This window comes from Osmia bicornis, chromosome 6, assembly GCF_907164935.1.
Source record: "Osmia bicornis bicornis chromosome 6, iOsmBic2.1, whole genome shotgun sequence".
Lineage (NCBI taxonomy): Eukaryota > Metazoa > Arthropoda > Insecta > Hymenoptera > Megachilidae > Osmia > Osmia bicornis.
Window position 1 is genome coordinate 10,683,928 of NC_060221.1, and position 17,459 is coordinate 10,701,386.

General features: G+C 35.8%; 1 protein-coding gene across 3 annotated transcripts in view; it reads right to left on the reverse strand.

The window, feature by feature from the left end:
• Positions 1–2,498: 2,498 nt before the first annotated feature.
• The window catches only part of LOC114880932 (endoglucanase E-4-like), an 85,344-nt gene continuing 70,383 nt past the window's right edge, over positions 2,499–17,459 (reverse strand). For all 3 annotated transcript variants that reach the window (XM_046286042.1, XM_046286043.1, XM_046286041.1), the window contains 2 exons: positions 17,103–17,352; positions 2,499–3,120 (listed from right to left, as the gene is read on the reverse strand). In XM_046286042.1, the coding sequence (XP_046141998.1) occupies positions 2,834–3,120; positions 17,103–17,352 (537 nt within the window). In that variant the 3' untranslated portion in view covers positions 2,499–2,833. The remainder of the gene's footprint in view (positions 3,121–17,102; positions 17,353–17,459) is intronic.

The following is a 17,459-nucleotide window of genomic DNA, read 5'->3' on the forward strand; positions in this document are numbered from 1 at the left end:
GCCAGCGCGCAGAGGCGCGACGTCACCAGCTCCCTCTCCGCCGGACACGGCCCAGCGGCTATAAAAGACCAGCAGCCGCAGCGTCCGGCTCATTGTTGCCATGGCGGCACAACAGAGAACAGAGGAGAACCCCGGGTCAACCACGGGACTGACGAGGCTAGGCGCCTACGGCCGCTGGACCTATAGGAGCTGCCGGGTCGTAGCGTAGTGCAATGCTACGGCCCGTTGGCCAGAGATCTCTTCGCCAGGAAACCCGTGGCGTCGAGAGCTCTGGTGCTCCGGTCCGGACCTCCTAGGAGGTCCCCTCGGGGCCGAAGCCCCGAGGCAACTCGGTAGTGCCTCGTCGCTTTCGCTGAATTGTTCGCGTTCGCGCTCCGCGTATACCAGCGTGCGTCCGTTTAGCTTGTAAGAGCGTTAGGTATAAGTTCCGCGGGATTTCTGTGACGGACCGGGTTCCGACCGTAGTACGTAAGATCTGTACATTAGTTTTAAGGAAAGCGGCTCCACTCGTCTAACCACCAGACCATCTTCTGATTGTAGTACCCGAGGCAGGAGGGTACCGCCCAACCACCAGCTCGACGAGGTTAGCCGCCGATGTCCTGTAGTCGACCCGTAGCAGTACTTATTAAATAAATGCATATTTTTCTACATAACACTGCCTCGTTATTTACCGACCTGTTTCCTTGCGAACCCTGGCATGGGGAAACCGACCGCGGTGCGCAACGCCGTGCGCACCGAACCGACCGACCCCGTTACATCATGGTTGTATTCCTTCTCGCGTACTCCCCCGCGAAACTGTGCGGACGAAAGTGCCCGAGACCCCTCCATTGCGAACGCCCCATACCCCTTTCCTTTTTTGATTTCGATTGCCACAGAGTGGCCGGCGCCCAACATATTGTATTTCGCGACACCCCCCTTTATAGAGTGAACCCTCGAACGGGTCACAATATATAGCTTTTGCAAACATTCTATCAATAATTAATTATTGATTATAATTAATTATTAATTATTAATTATTTCTGGTAGGAAGGGAATATTTAACAATTTTGAATGCATTAGTAGGCATTGGAGTAATTAGTCACTAAACACGAAGCTAAAATTCTTAAAATTAATAGTTTTACTCTTAACAATTAATATTTCAATCATTAATTATATGATTTCTTTTATTTTAAAAAGAAATACAATTTAATTAATAAATAAAATCTTTCTATTTTGGCAATATTTTAAAGACAAATTGTGTAATTTTCTATAATTGGATAAGAATTATGATAAAGTAAAAATATTGTCTAATGAAATGTTTTAAATAAAATGATAGTCACCTTTTAATATTTCTGTAAACATATCTACAGTAAAATAATAAACTAATTACAGGAATTTGAATTCTAACTTCCAGAAAACTTTTTATTAATATTTTCTATATTACAGTTTCACCTAATTTGAAAACAAAATATACTTATGCAGCACGGGGGGGGGGAGGGGGGCTAAAATTTGATTTTTAAACATGTGTAATAAAAAGTGCACCATCTTTCGGCTCGAAGATTTTTATGGGGAGGGGAATCTCGTGCAGAGTGAGAGATGCGCTAAAGCCGCCTTTGTGCGTATGCAACATTCACAATTTCTTAAATATATTTTGATTTTGCTGATTTTCCTTGATTATAATTCACCATATAGAATAATAATTAATACACTTGCTGCTACTAATTAAATTAATTATTGAACGAATTTTATCATTCGTTCAGAATTAAACCCTACTCGCTTATTAAACTTATAATTAGATCTTCATTATGTACATTCTAAAATCGAATAAAATCATTTAAAACACCAATATACAGACTAGAATATCAGTTTTATAAAATTGAACATCTATAGTAACATAATTTCAAAACAGAAGTATTTTCATACAATTTACAATACTGAAATCTAATCAAAGTTAAAACCATCTATCATGTCAATACATTAGTAACTATTAAATTTCTACCAGTTAAAGCAACATTACTCTATCTATTTATTAATGTTGAATTCTGTACCAGCCTTTCTTCTTTTATAAGAAGTTCAATCATTTCTCTGTCTCTCTAAATATTCCCAATATTATTACACTTTCACTAAAATCTCATTTAAAAGTTCCACAGAACGTTATAAAATTATACTCAAATTAACGTACACTGTATCAATTTTTTTACCAAATTTAGTATCTTTTTCTAAAACAACAGAGCATTGACGTAATTAGGTATGGGCCAGAAGGGCCTTAAACAATGCAGATTGAATCCCTCTTTATTCCAAAGTTTGAAAATTTCAATATTCCAGAATCCAAAAATTCTAAAATTTCAGATTATCAAGATTTTATAATTCCTTAGTTCCAAACATAGAAAATTCCACATTTTCAGAAGTCGAAAGTTCCGTAATTTTAAAATTCTAGAAATCGTGAAGTCCAAAATTCCAGAAATAAAGAATTCTAAAATTTCCAAATTTCAAAACTTTAAAAATAGAAAATTCTAAAATTTCAGATCTTCAGAAATGAAAAACTTCAAATTATCAAGATTTCGTTATTTTAAAATTTCAAAAGTCAAAAAATCTACATTTCGAAAATTCCAGAAAATTATAGAATTCTGAAATATTACAGAAATATTCTGAAAGATATATCTGGCCCAAGTCCCAAGAAAACTCTAGTTCCGCAAATGCCACAAAGCTTTTGAAAAAGTTACTTATTTTCAGTTCACAGCTTATACAACACTTCGTGCAGTATCATAACGTATATAACAGTTTTCGAAAAGCGAAATAGTTGGTGATGAAAAGTATCAACGATACAATGTCATTAATAAAATGTCATCGCGAGTTACGTGATGCTTTTTACCCGCAATTGCAATAGTCCAGCAAGAGCGCTCGTAAAGCCGGCGTTATAATCCAAAGTGACTTCAGTGTATACGTAATCTTCTCTGTGGTCATGAAATTTATCTGCTTCGTCAGGTCCAGAGACCAGGGCACCGTAAAGGATCTGAGGATTCGGTGCATCCTTGTCAAACTCGGACCATCCGCAAACAGCTGGCCTATCCGGACAGGATGAAGCTGCGTGATGAGGCTGCTTCGGTGGATTTCGACCCCAACCAACGACGTAACTCCTCCCTATTTGATATTTGAAGAAATAGTTTATTCAGTAGTCTATAATATTATTTGGTAAATATTTTCAAGATAGTATCCTTCGATCACAATGCTTTTTTTTAATATGTTGGCAAGGTCATCGCCCAGAGTAGTGTTGCGAAGAGTTTACATGGTAGGCGTTGTTTATTAAACGGTTATAAAGAAAAAAAGTTTGGAAAATATATATACTTTCGCTCACAAAAAGTCTTACGGAACGGCATAGAGAAAGAAGGAGTAAGTACTTACTATGCACACATTACACGAACCTAATTAGTAGATATGATCGCTTTGATCAATAACACATCACGGCCGATGTCACATGTGAGCTGAGATGAAGCATAACCAATCAGATCGCGTTATTTACATGGGACTTATTATCAGCGGAGAACTGTATTAACATCGGTTCGAAAGATATAGTATTACGATGGATAAATTATATTAACCTAATTTAATCTAACCTAACAAATTGTAAAAAAATTTGGTTAGGTTAGGTTAACACAAATCAAAACTGTTCGTAAAGATAAATCCAATATCTATAAGATGTATTCCATGCCAAATCGATCATTTTGACGTCATCATCGATGATTTTGTTCTAAATAAAGTATGTTATAGTCCATGTGAAATTAGGGGCATTTAATTTATCATTTTGCCGGTTTCGAATTTGTTTAGAAATTATGGGCCTACGAAGTTTGCAATTTTCGCCCATTTTGGCAAAAACGGGCTTAACTTACGAATTTTTATCTGTGTAATTGTTTGTCTGATTGAGCTACATTTTCTTTTCTTTTATTCAGAAAGGATTCGGCTATTATAAAATAATTTTTTCAACCTCGATAATTAACTGTACAATGTTGAACAATGTAAGCAACTTCTTCTTTTTGCCTTTTTTTCGATAATATGCCGGAGTAATTTAAATTTTGAAAAAAAATATGGTCATATTTCCTGAAGTCTCCTCTTCAAAATGAGCCCTTTGGAAGGATGGAAAATTGAAAATTGGCGTCACAATGAGCTGGCAAAGGACCTCCCCTGGCGGTGTACCACCGTTTCAGGTAGGCAAGTCGTGCCCTCCGCTATTATGGTCGTTTGCCTATACTGCTGGTCTCAAAGTGTTCTTGCTTATATAACTTTGTTCACTTTATTAAAGAAAAATAAAGAATATTTAAATTACAACATAACGCTTGACCTTCGTACAATCGTTTTTGTACAAAAAAAAAACTTTAATTCTTTTAGGCGTAAAAAAAATAAAAAGATTAAACACTAAATAGTCAGAGCTGCTTACAAAACTGGCGAGGTAATTCAAATGCTCTAACACTCCTCCTTAAACAGTCTCTGACGCAGTTTTTAAAATTGCTTCTTGTCCAACGCTTTTGTGAAGATGTCGGCAATTTGTTCCTTTGTACTTAGGTAAATGAGACGTACAATCTTCCCAATATGTTGGTTTACGAATTTCCGTCTTATTTCAGTGTGCTTCTTCCCTTTGGTCAGCTTTCTTTCTTCAGCATTCTCCAACATATGAATTGCAGCTTTATTGTCAACATACAGATCAGCTGGCTCAGACATGTTCCCAATCTCAAATTCTTTGATCATTCTTCTCAACCAACAGACTTTCTGCATTTCACTTGTGGCAGCCCGATATTTAGCCTCAGCTGACGAAATTAAAGTAACTGATTGTTTTGGAGTATTTCAGACAATTGGGCCTCCAAATTCAATTAAGATTCCACTCGTGGAAATCATATTTGCCTCTGTTCCACCATAATCAAAGTCGATGTATGCTTTTAGGCTCGTTTTTCCGCCAAAGAAAATCCCAAATTCCTCAGTCCCTCCCAAATATCGAAATATGCCTTCAATCATTTTCCAGTCACTTACTTTTGGTTGACTGACTCTTCGACTTAAACAGTTTGTTGCAAAACTAAGTAGTTGTATAGAAAGGGGGGGGGGGGGGAATTTTTGGGGAAAAACCGTATATCTGGGTTCAGAGGGAGGCACCGAAACCTAATTTCCAGTTTCGGAAGTGCGGAAACCATCGGTACCCATTTTACCCGACTTACACGCCCACCCGCTGGAAATTGCTCATAATCGACCTAGAGGCTTGATCGAAGGGTTGATTCAGATCTACAGACGATTGGAGATAAGAAAACCAATAGAGCCGCAGTCTAGGGATATGAAAATTTTGTACCAAACCAAACGAGAGAAGAGGTTTTTCACCTCGGCTTTTCCTCCATTCCTTAGCGAGTGGGCGTGTAAGTTGGGTAAAATGGGCACCGATAGTTTCCGCATTTCCGGAACCGAAAATTCGTCTTCAGCGTCCCCCCTCGACCCCTTTCATTCAAGAATCCCCCTCCCCCTCTAATGAACAGCCCAAAACTAATATCCGGTCTCGAAATTGTCGACAAGTAAAGCAGACTTCCAATTAATTCTCGAAATAGTTTGTCGCTGAGTGGTTTGTTATTCATTTTCTTGTTAGTTAACATTCCAGGATCCATGAGTGTTAACCCATCCTCAAAGCCAAATCGAGCTAGTATTTTCCGAGTATACCTCTGTTGTGTGACAAGTATCTCTTCGTTCATTCGGTGAATCTCCATTCCTAATAGTCTTCCATCTTCTGGAGTTTGAATTTCTTACTCAATTCGGACACAATTATCCTCATTTTTCTTTCGTTATCACCAATGATGATACCATCATTTACAAATATTCCGAACATCACAGTCTTCTTTTTATTGTAGAAGACCCATGGATCATAATTTGTAATATTGAACTCTAGACTCTTTATATATCGAGCGAATGTGGCATTCCGTTCCTTTGAGGCTTGTTTTAAGCCATATAAACTTTTCTTCAGTCGACAAACCCTCCTAGACCCATCTTCAAAGCCTTCTGGTTGTACCATGAATATTTACTCGAATAAGAAAGCTGTATTGATATCGAAGATCTGAATTTGCCAGTTTTTCCTTACTGCATGACTGAGTAACAATCAAATGTTCGTATGCCTCGCTACAGGAGCAAACGTTTCGAAGTAGTCGATTCCTTGTTTTTGGTCAAATCCCCGTGCAACAAGGTGTGCTTTGAATCGACCATCAACCTTTCCTCGCAAAACCCATCTACATATAAGTGGTTTGCGACCTGCTGGTAAATCCACCAATTCCCAGGTCTCCATGTCTTTGAGTGAGTTAATTTCACCTTCCATAGCTCTTTTCCAACTTGGATCCTTCTGAGCATCATTTAGAGATATGTTCTCCACTTCTCCTATCATTATATAATCATTATATTTTACAGGTCTTCTAATGTTTCGACGATCTCGCCAGCTGCGTCGTGATTCCTCAACTTCTTCGGTCGCCTCTGACTGGCTACTATCACGATACTCATAACTTTTCTCCTAATGTCTTTCTCTTTGATTCGGTTCAGATTCCATTGGATGTTCATTCTCGGTCACTTGCTCGTCACAGTTGGCCTGTCTACAGTCAATTTCAGTGTAACCACTTTCGGGAACAATCAGTTCGTCGAATATTACATTGCATGAAACTTTAATTCGACGCAGACTAGGAAAATAGATATGATATCCATGTCCCTTAATGTCGTATCCAACGAAAATTCCTTTTTTACTTTTTTTATCCAGCTTACAGAGTTGGTGGTATGGTATCAAGACATAAATAATATTTACAGCCAAAACTTTTCATGGATTTCAAGCTGACTCGACGACCAAACCATAGCTCGACCGGTGTCTTTCCGATTATGCTACTAGTCCCAGTCTGGTTTATCGTGAATATTGCATAATTCAACGCTTCTGCCCGCAATGCAGGTCCAAGGTCTCTTGCATAGATCTCAGCTCGCATGGCTTCGACCATTGTACACATTTCTTTTTCTATCTTCCTATTTTGCTCTGGTGTATAGGTAACTGATCGTTCATGAAATATTCCAAATTGCTCAAAAATATCCTTACTTCTTGTATTTTTGATTTCCTTTCCATTATCCGACATGAGTATTAAAATAGTCGTTTAATTTATTTATTGCCTCTGACTTGTGGCTTAAAAAATAAACTGTGCGAAAATGACTATAATCATCCTTAAATAAAAAGAAATATTTTGCACCCTCCAAGGACAAAACGTTCATTTCTCCAAGATCTACATGGATCCTATCCAATGGATTCTTGACTATCATACAATTCTTTGGATGCGAAACATTGTGTTGGTTCCCATAGACGCAGCCCTTACAGACATTTTCATTCCAATCGTCTATGTATTCTATGTTGTTCCTTTTTAAAATGTCTTTCACATAGCGAATGTGTTGATGGGTGAGTCTTTCGTGCCAAAGTCTCAGACTCACTGTTGTTAGGCTATATTGCTCGATGGGACGAAACTTCATATAAAATAGACCTCCTGATCGTTCTGCTATCAAGACAAATTTACTTCCTTCCATTATTTCAGACTTATTTGTTGTTGCACGTAGTGTATAACCTTTGTCTAATGTTGTTGTTACTGACAAGGAACTATACCGAACTGTCAACAATGAAACTCAATGGATATATTAAGCAGGTGAAAATAAGAGACACGTATTTTTTTATAGCGGCCCAATCGCAAGTTTAGGGGGTAAAATCACCCCTTTAAGTTTCAGCAAAGAAATGATATCATGAAAACTATCACAGATATAAGAAAACTTCGTAAGGAAAAGATTGATGGTTTCTTGAGGTAAAACAAAAGGTGGTCACAGATTTTGTAAAAAGTGCTTTGTTTATAACAAAAAAATTTATTGTTACATTATTTTAAGAGATACAAAAATTTACATTATGACAAAAAAGAATGGACTTTTTTTTCTGAATTCATTGATATATAATATAATAGATTTGCCTCTTAGGGTTTTGTAAATTTTCATATAATACACAGAACGCTCGAATCCGCCGGGATACAGCCGCACGAGATATACATACATGTATAGGCATACCGGCGGCTATTTCTGTGAGATACGCATTTATTAATCACAGTCAGATCTTATTTTCGCTGCATTTCACGTTATGTCTGTCTAACAAAGGCTAGCATTGAGACATGCAGACATTACGATAACAAAATTATTATCATGTACTTAACATATGTATCTTTATACGCACATATCTGTGCGGTAAAGAATTACCCATTATATACGCAAATAACAAATAATTGTTGAAATCACTTGTGTTGAAGATTAATTAATTTTAATTAATGTAATTTAAGCTGCGTTCTGTAAATATCTAAATATCGTACGGGCATAAAATATCAATTCGTGATATCAATTGTAATACGATTGAATTTCAAAATAACATTTTAAGAGTGGCTATATGTATAGAAAACAGGCCTCCTCATTTTGACAATCCAGTAGATTTTTATTTCGGTGCAAATTCAGCACCAACATGTGACATTTGTGGAAATGCTGCTATTATTACTTGTGCGTGGTGTAAAAAAACATTTTGCTTTCAACATTTTTTACGGATTACCATTTCTGTGAAACCTATGTTCCGTAAATTCACAGTCTTCATACTATTAATATTGTATTTTTTATATCATAATTGGGATAAATAATTCACTAACAAATAGTACACACACCAAGGATATTTAATCTTCATTCGAAATGAAACGATATCAATTGTTAAATTTGACGAAATCATCCTCGTCTGATAGCGATCATATACACACATAAAAGTAAAGGAACTGGTAGCCTTCTCGAATTTAATGTCTATGATTTCTTTAATTTTTACATCAATTTTGTTATTAACGTATAGTAATTTCCAAGCAACAAATTACTTCCTAATAATACCATCCTGCAATGCATACTAATGTACTTAAGATTACTGTTGTAAATTTTAATTGATCTTGCTATGATTAATAAATGCGTATCTCACAGAAATAGCCGCCCGTATGCCTATACATGTATAGCTCGTGCGGCTGTACCTCGGCGGATTCGAACGTTCTGCGTATTATATGAAAATTTACAAAACTTTAGGAGGCAAATCTATCATATTATATATCAATGAATTCAGAAAAAAATGTAGATTCTTTTTTCTCATAATATAAATTTTTGTATCTCTTAAAATAATGTAACAATAAATTTTTTTGTTATAAACAAAGCACTTTTTACAAAATCTGTGACCACCTTTTGTTTTACCTCAATCTGTTCCTTAAGAAGTTTTCTTATATCTGTGATAGTTTTCATGATATTATTTTTTTGCTGAAACTTCAAGGGGTGATTTTACCCCCTAAACTTGCGATTGAGCCGCTATAAAAAAATACGTGTCCCTTATTTTCACCTGGTTAATATATCCACTGAGTTTCATTGAAATCGGAGACGGACAGTTCGGTATGGTTCCTTGTGAGAACAGATTGGAAGAGAGTTCTAGAACAAAGACATTTCTCAGTACGACTGGATACCACTTTTCACTGCCATACGCCTGTAGACGAACATCACCAAAGGCTATGCCGTTTAACTTTGTTGAATGTCCAATTTCAACTATAATTGGTGCATTCGAAGGACGTAGATTTGACAGCCATCTCAGATTTCCAGTTAAATGATGTGTCGCATCACTGTCTTTTATCTACAATTCATGGTGATTAAGTAACTTCATCAGTATCGACGAATTTAATGCCACTGAGATGAATGACTTATTATTATTATCATCAATCTTGCTTCTTGGGACATTCATAAGCAAAGTGTCCTGTTCCATGACAGCAGTTACATTTGTAAGTTCTTTTGCAATAATCAATATATTCCTGACAAGGCTTGCTGCGACAATCACGTTTCACATGTCCTACTTTACCGCATTTGTGACATTTCAGATTTTCAGACTGTTTTTGCAGGCTTGAATTTGGACTTGATTGATCTGATTTCTTTCTAGAGAATTTACTCGTATTTTTAGTTTGATTCTTTCTGAGTTTGTAAAATTTTCCTATAAATACATTGTCAACAATATCTGACTCACATCCTTACAGTCTAATCTCCTCCTGCTGTAGTCTAACTAATAAATTTGGAAGAGTTTTATTTACTTCAGCTACAAATTCTCAAGTCACATGAAAATGATCAAACTTGACAGGTAAACAATTTAGAATTTTTGACATTATCCGATCATCTCTTACTTCCTCGTCATTTGCCCTTAACTCTTGCGCTATTCCACCTATTGCAAGATAATTTTCTACAGCAGATTTCGAATCATCATACTTGTAACCAAAAAACTGTTGCTGTAGCATGGTTGTTGATTTTTGACTTTTCTTACCACAGAGTGATTCCAATCTTTCAATCATTTTTGCAGCACATGTAAGTGTTGTCAATTTTAAGACTATTTTCTCATCAACATTTAATCCATGATTGTTTGGGCTTTTGTCTAATTTTTTATCCAGATTTGGTGTTCGGCATCTCCTTCAAAGGGTTCATAAATTACTCCTGTTGCTATTTCCAACAAGCCCTTCATATGCAGCAATAGATTAAGCTTAAATCTCCATGCTACGTAATTAGATTTTCCATTGCCTTCTGCTGATTCAACCAGTTTATCCAGACTTAACTTCGCATCCATTATGATTCTTCAAGCACGTGTTTTTCTAGGTTAAGGCGAACTTGATTAATAGAATTTTGCTGACTCTCTTACTTTTGATTTGACTGGGCCCATAACCTGTTCTTGCTTATATAACTTTGTTCACTTTATTAAAGAAAAATAAAGAATATTTAAATTACAACATAACGCTTGAACTTCTTATAATCGTCTTTATAAAAAAAAAAAACTTTCATTCTTTTAGGTGTAAGAACAATAGAATAATTTCCGTTACAGCTACCAAAAAAAAAAAAATAAAAAGATTAAACACCAAACAGTCACAGTTGCACAGCCGACTCTAGTACTAGCCGTGCTGAATTGAAAATGGCAACACCGCGGGAGTCCGGTCTGAATATATCAACATCTAACCCTACTCTATCTGCCTCCCGGACTCCCAGACTCCAAGCTAATCAACGGCGTCAGACTGTCGGCTACTGTCTGGACTTCACATAACCTCTTTGGTTTCGTTCCAATAATTTCGCTTGTTTCAAGGTTTTTATTCACTTATATACACGTTTATCAATTCTTAAATGTTTCAATTTGATTCAAAGATGGTTTCATTTTGCTTCATACCTAAATTTTCTTGAAACCACTGTAAATATTTCAAATATCATGCTTCACAACACCAAACTACTTCGAGAGTACACAAAATTTATATCACATTTATAACAATTTTATACTACCACATCACTTCTATTTGCCATAGTTGCAACGTTTATGTATTGTTTAATACATAATTAATACAAAATAGCGTATATTACTACAGCTTTTAATTAAAAAAGACGTTAATTACAATTCCGAGCACAGGATTCTGTTTTTGAAAATAGGACTCCCGATTGTCACGTGAGCGGTGTTGCCACGTTGTTCAGCATGGCTAGTACTAGAGTCGGCTGTGACAGTTGCTTCCAAAACCGGCGCGTAATTCAAATGCGCGAACACAAAGCAGTACCAGCAGGCCTCGTATACAATGAAATGACCCTATTTATACCTCGAAAACTATATTAGTAACCACTCTTGCCTAACGACACCTTTTTAATTAAGTTAGAATTAAAGTGATGCGAAAGAAATCCATTTATTCGGGCATCGGTTTGAAATCAGTATTGAAATCAATAAAATCATAAAACTCGCTCGGTTCTAGGAAACATGCCAAAAATTTGGACATTACTAAAAATGGATAATCTGTTTATTACGTGATTTTATAATGTGATATTACGAAGTTCTTTCACAAAATTCTGATGTGTGCCGTTCGCTTAAAAGAATTACAGCACTTCCGACGCACCATTTCCGGCAATTCACTCACTCTTCTATAATAAGAAGTGTACAATACAGCAAATGTCACAGAAACTGAACATTTGGAAAAAGGACAACCAAATGTATAGGAAATCCCACCATACCTTCTATTTACTGTTCAGATTCTGTCGAGTCGACAAAAGAAGAAAAATGGTAATAAAATAATTTTTAACAAAAAACACAACCGACTTCGAAATGTACTAAAAAGTATGAAATAATTTCTACTTCATTTATACAAATACCCAACAGCTATTAATAAAACCTATTTACTCGTTAAATAATATACTAAATACATTTCAACCTTTTCGGAGGTGACACGTAGGCATACGTACAATTCAATGTAGTAGTAATAATAGTTTTTTACGAATATCTCGGAAACTAAAGCTTTCCGTTAATTATGCATAATGAAAAAGTTGTTCAGAATTATATCCCCGACAACATATTAAAAAATCATTGAAATCGTCCAATTTTGACATTAAAAACTTCCTGTATTTTGCAATAACAATGAAAAAATGAAAAATTTTTTTTCAACGGGACCAACCGGAAGACATACCCTACAAGATGTAAAAGGTTTCGTTCCGATTGGTACATCCATCTCGGAGTAATCGATGAACACACACAAAAAAAAAAAAAATACATACTGATCGAATTGAGTAATCTCCTCCTTTTCGAAGTCGGTTAATAAACTTAAAAGGCAACCAAAATGAATATCTAGTGTCAGCGGATTTGTTACGGCGCGGCGCGGTGCGATAATGGTTTTATGAAACCGTCAGGTCTAATTATAAATTTTAGAACAAATGGATCTCTTCCGCATCACTTCAGGGTTAAATCTAACTTAATTAAAATGGTGACGTTAGCCAAGAGTGGTTACTAATATACTAATGACAAATCAATGTTTTCTTTTGCTTCTAATGCCCATTTTCGAATATCAATATCATGGACTATGGATCCTCTTTCAAGATCATCACGAAACATCGAAAGAGTAAAATCCGAATTTTTGAACGTATTTCGGGAATAACATGATTAACTTTTTAAAAAATATCATACGCCTACAATAAATGGCTTGTTATTGCGATTTTATATAAACGCAAATATCTTGTAAAACGTACCTATATAGGTTCTACCAACGCAACGTCGCAAATACTATAAGTCGAGTTAGCGGTCAATACAGACAAATCAAACAACTTAAATCAAAAATTCCATCGGAATAATTAAAACAACTATACACTATAATACATCGTTGAATTCATAATAAATAGGCGCTTTTATTGATTGAAAAAAAAGTAAAGTTTTTCAAAATGGAGGGGGAGGGGGAATTCAATTTTGCAAAAAGGATGATTAAAAAAAAAAACTTACACGCAACTTTATAGACCTCAAGAAACGGTATAACTTTTATTTCAACTATGTTTTGATATCTTTTGTTGTTTACGATTTATAAGCACATATACAGAAAGGGCGGTTCGGATAGAAGGGTTGATATCTCCCTCAAAGTGAAAAACGGGCACCAACGTTACTTTTATAAATAGGCCTAATAAATATTTATGTAAAGTTTCATCAAAATCGGAGTGTATCAGTCCCCGATGTTCCCTTGTAAGTGATTCTTATAGTGTTTTGTACGCTGATTACGAATATGCAACCCGTTTTGCTCCTATACATGCAGTTTTTGAGAAATTTGATTTTGAATGAAAAAAAAACATTTTTCAGATTTAAACAAATTTTCTGACGTAATTATAAAAGATATTGAAATTCTATTTACATTAAAAGATTCTGTAGACTTTTCTGAATACAACGACACCTATCTTTAATACATTATAAATGTTTAAGTATGTTTAAACGATCATTGAACGCGGAGGGACCCCTATTTGGCACCAATTTTTTAGGGTATTTTTCAATTTATCTGAAAATGTAGAGGTCCAGCGTAAAATCGAATTATACCACACGATAGAGCAGATTTTTATCTTGAAAAACCACTCGGAGAAAGGTGCAACATCGATTTTTTTATTAAGCCAGAAAGCGAAATAGCTTCGCTGGTGACGAAGTACCGACAGTGGTGCTCCACGTCAGGACGATTGCTCGGCGTCCCGCCTAATGCAGTTACTAGGCGGGACGCCGAGCAACCGTCTTAACACGGAGCACCATCCGCGAAGCTATTTCGCTTTCTGGCTTGATAAAAAAATCGATGTTGGAACTTTCTCCGGGTGGTTTTTCGAGGTAATATCTCTTCTAGCTAATATTCTAGATAAAATAAACGAGATTGATACTGCAACGGAAATGTTCTCCGCTCTCATTAAAGTAGCTAATGATGTTATTGAAATAAGTTCTCCGCCAAAAAACCACAACCCTCTTCCCTGACGGAACACCCTATGTGAAGAAGCCGTGCGTAACTCTAAACAAGCATTTAACCATTTAAAAAAGACATAATTCAGGAAATAAGAAAATTCAATTTAAAAGATTACGTGCAATAACTAGAAAAATTATTAAAGAGAGCAAAAAAAACCTTGTTGCGACTTTAACCGATAACACCAAGGTCAATGAGATCTGGTATTCACTTAATACAAAGCCATGAGAAATTGCAGATATACTAGCATCGGCGTTCACAATAAAACTCTAGTACTATGAATTACCCAGAAGACTTCAGACGACGCATACTAAACCAACGATTCCAACGGTATATACCTTATCGTCCCTATCTCAGAAAGGGAACTTAACGAAGTTCTTAAAACCGCTAAAAGCTCTAGGCCGGGTCCCGACAATATTTTTAAATACTTAATTAATAATTTCCTTACTATCAGAACTAAAATACTTCTCAAATTATTTAACACCATATGGTTAAACAATATTTTTCCAAGAAAATGGAACGAAGCCAGGATACACTTCTATATGGGCTATTACTCCGATTGGGTAGGAAATGGTGTCAATCAATAGATCTCGGATAGCGGAGTCGAATGCACTAGATTTTATTGTGCAGAAATCACACGTTAATTAAATGAAGCCAATTAAAAATAATCGTTGTTTTCGGTTTAGAAGCGACGAAAAGAGGGTCTAAAGGACTCTAATGATCCGGTCAATAGCGGAGGTGTTTTGCTCACATAAATAGGTTAAGTTATCTTTGGACGGAGGGTAGCGGCAGCGGGCTCAGAGTCCATAAATATGCGAAATTGGAACTTAAAACGTGCAAGAATTAAAAGCTACCTTGATTTTACCAAATTCCCCCATGGACACTGAAGACACCTAACATCGATCTATTACTCAAAGAAAAGAAAAAGGCACAACCTACTACACAGGAATGGAAAGAATTATTTAACACCTTATCCTCTAAATATCCTGGATCCACCCACGTGTACACCGATGCGATGGCTCCAAGAGTAATCTTGGAACATGGACCGTCATCTGTACGCAAGGAAAAACAATTAAACACGGAATGAACCTTTTCAATAGCATCCGCACAGCCGAAATTTACGAGCTTCTCTCAGCTCTTGAATTCATTGATAAATCCCTTCACTCCGAATTCATCTTTTTTTCTGACTCTCTCTTCACCGTCCTAAAGACCCAAAACCTGAAGCAGACCATGGAATTCCAGGTAGTAATCCAAGAATTATACGACAAATTAGCTAAATACGGAAAGACAATGACTATAGTGTGGGCCTCCACCCAAATGGACATACGTGGGGGTAACTACATATATAGCCAACCTCTATACAACAAACACCTAAAATTATTATGGAAACAGTCGTGAAATCGGGCATGGAAAAATTACAGTGCAAGCGTACTCCATAGGTCAATCAACAACTTCTACGATCTTACAATTAATTCCAGTTTCAATAGGAGACAACAAACCACAGTAACTGGAATCAAGACCGGACACATCAAACTCTTACATTCTTACATTTCTAATAACAACCCGCCTGTGCTATGCGAAACATGTAACGAACCTACAACTATCAACCATATTATTCTAGATGGCAGGAAATACAACGAAGTACGAAGAAGACTAAATATTAATGACGACCTCATCGAAACAATCACTTCAACATCCTACTAGAATACACTGATTACATTCTGCAAGACCATCGGAATTTTCAATAGACTGTAACAACTCCTTTTCTCCTTCCCTCTTAATTAGTAATTCATAATGAGCACTTGACTTAATAGACAATCGCTAATAACTTTTGATGTTGATGCAACTCTAAACTCTAAATGAAAAAAACAAAATGATGACTTAAATTGCCCTAATTTCATATGGACTACAATATATTTCATTTCGAACAAAATCACCGATGGTGACGTCAAGAAGTGATCGATTTGGCATGGAACAGTGAGATCCGTATACAACATTGTTCTCATTACTTTTGATACCGACGTTAATACCTTTATGCATAACTTTTTAGTAAACAATAACCATCGACTAAAATGGTGCTCTTAACGATATATTAGAAAGATTATCGACACCAGAGGGTGATACTTTTTATAAATTTGAGTATCATAGATTTATAATATTTGTGAATATTTAAAAAAAAAGTATCTATTCATTTTAATAGATGATGATAACAAAGTGAAAAACTTAATTTGTACAAATGTTATAAAATGTCAAAAAACAATAAGTCTCATATAATTCGTAATATACTTTCAATTTATGCCAGTGTCGGGTCCTAGAGCTTTTCGGGCCCTAGATATACAAATGAAACTCGGGGCCGATATTTTTAAATTAAATTTAGAAGTTAAAGGCGAAATGTATAAAATTTACATTGTAAAATAATACTTTTTAACATATTTCTAGAAGAAAGAATTCACAGTCTAGTAATATCAAATAGTTCTATGCGGACTCTGCAGTGGAGCTTAGGCACGTGTCGATTTTGCCTAGTGGTAAACGTGGAAGGACAATTAAACTTAATATTTTTACAGTACTAATAAGGCATAAGAAATAAATTTTTGTCCCCCTTCCCTTTCCTTTTCAGCAATTATGATTACGCTACTAATATACGTATGTACCTGAAAATGTATCATTATAGCAAACGTATCGTAATAATTGATTACTTATAGTTTTCTTTGACTGTATTTCTTTTCTTGATTTACCATAGAATATTCAATTGAATTTACCTCTTATCAGAATTTTCACATTGTTGTATCAAATGCTACTTACCTCCTCCACCGAGCATATAATAAATTTGTTGCTCGGCAAAGTCGCGATATTCCTGAAAATCCCCAATATCAGGTGAATCGGCTGCTTCCAGACAAACGAACGCGACATTTGCTGCATGGCACAGGGTGCCAAATTTATCGATATACAGCAATCCCTTTGATGTCCGTTTTTGTTCGTGCACCGAGAAATCACAAAAAGCACGTGCCGCCTTCTGATACTTTGGCTCTCTTGTCAGTTGCGCCAATAAAACCTGCAAAACCAGCATATATTTCAATTTTCATTCATGTTTAACGGATATAAATCTGTGGCTTGGCGCAAGAAGTACCAATATAGGTATTTATAAAGTTGAGATATTAG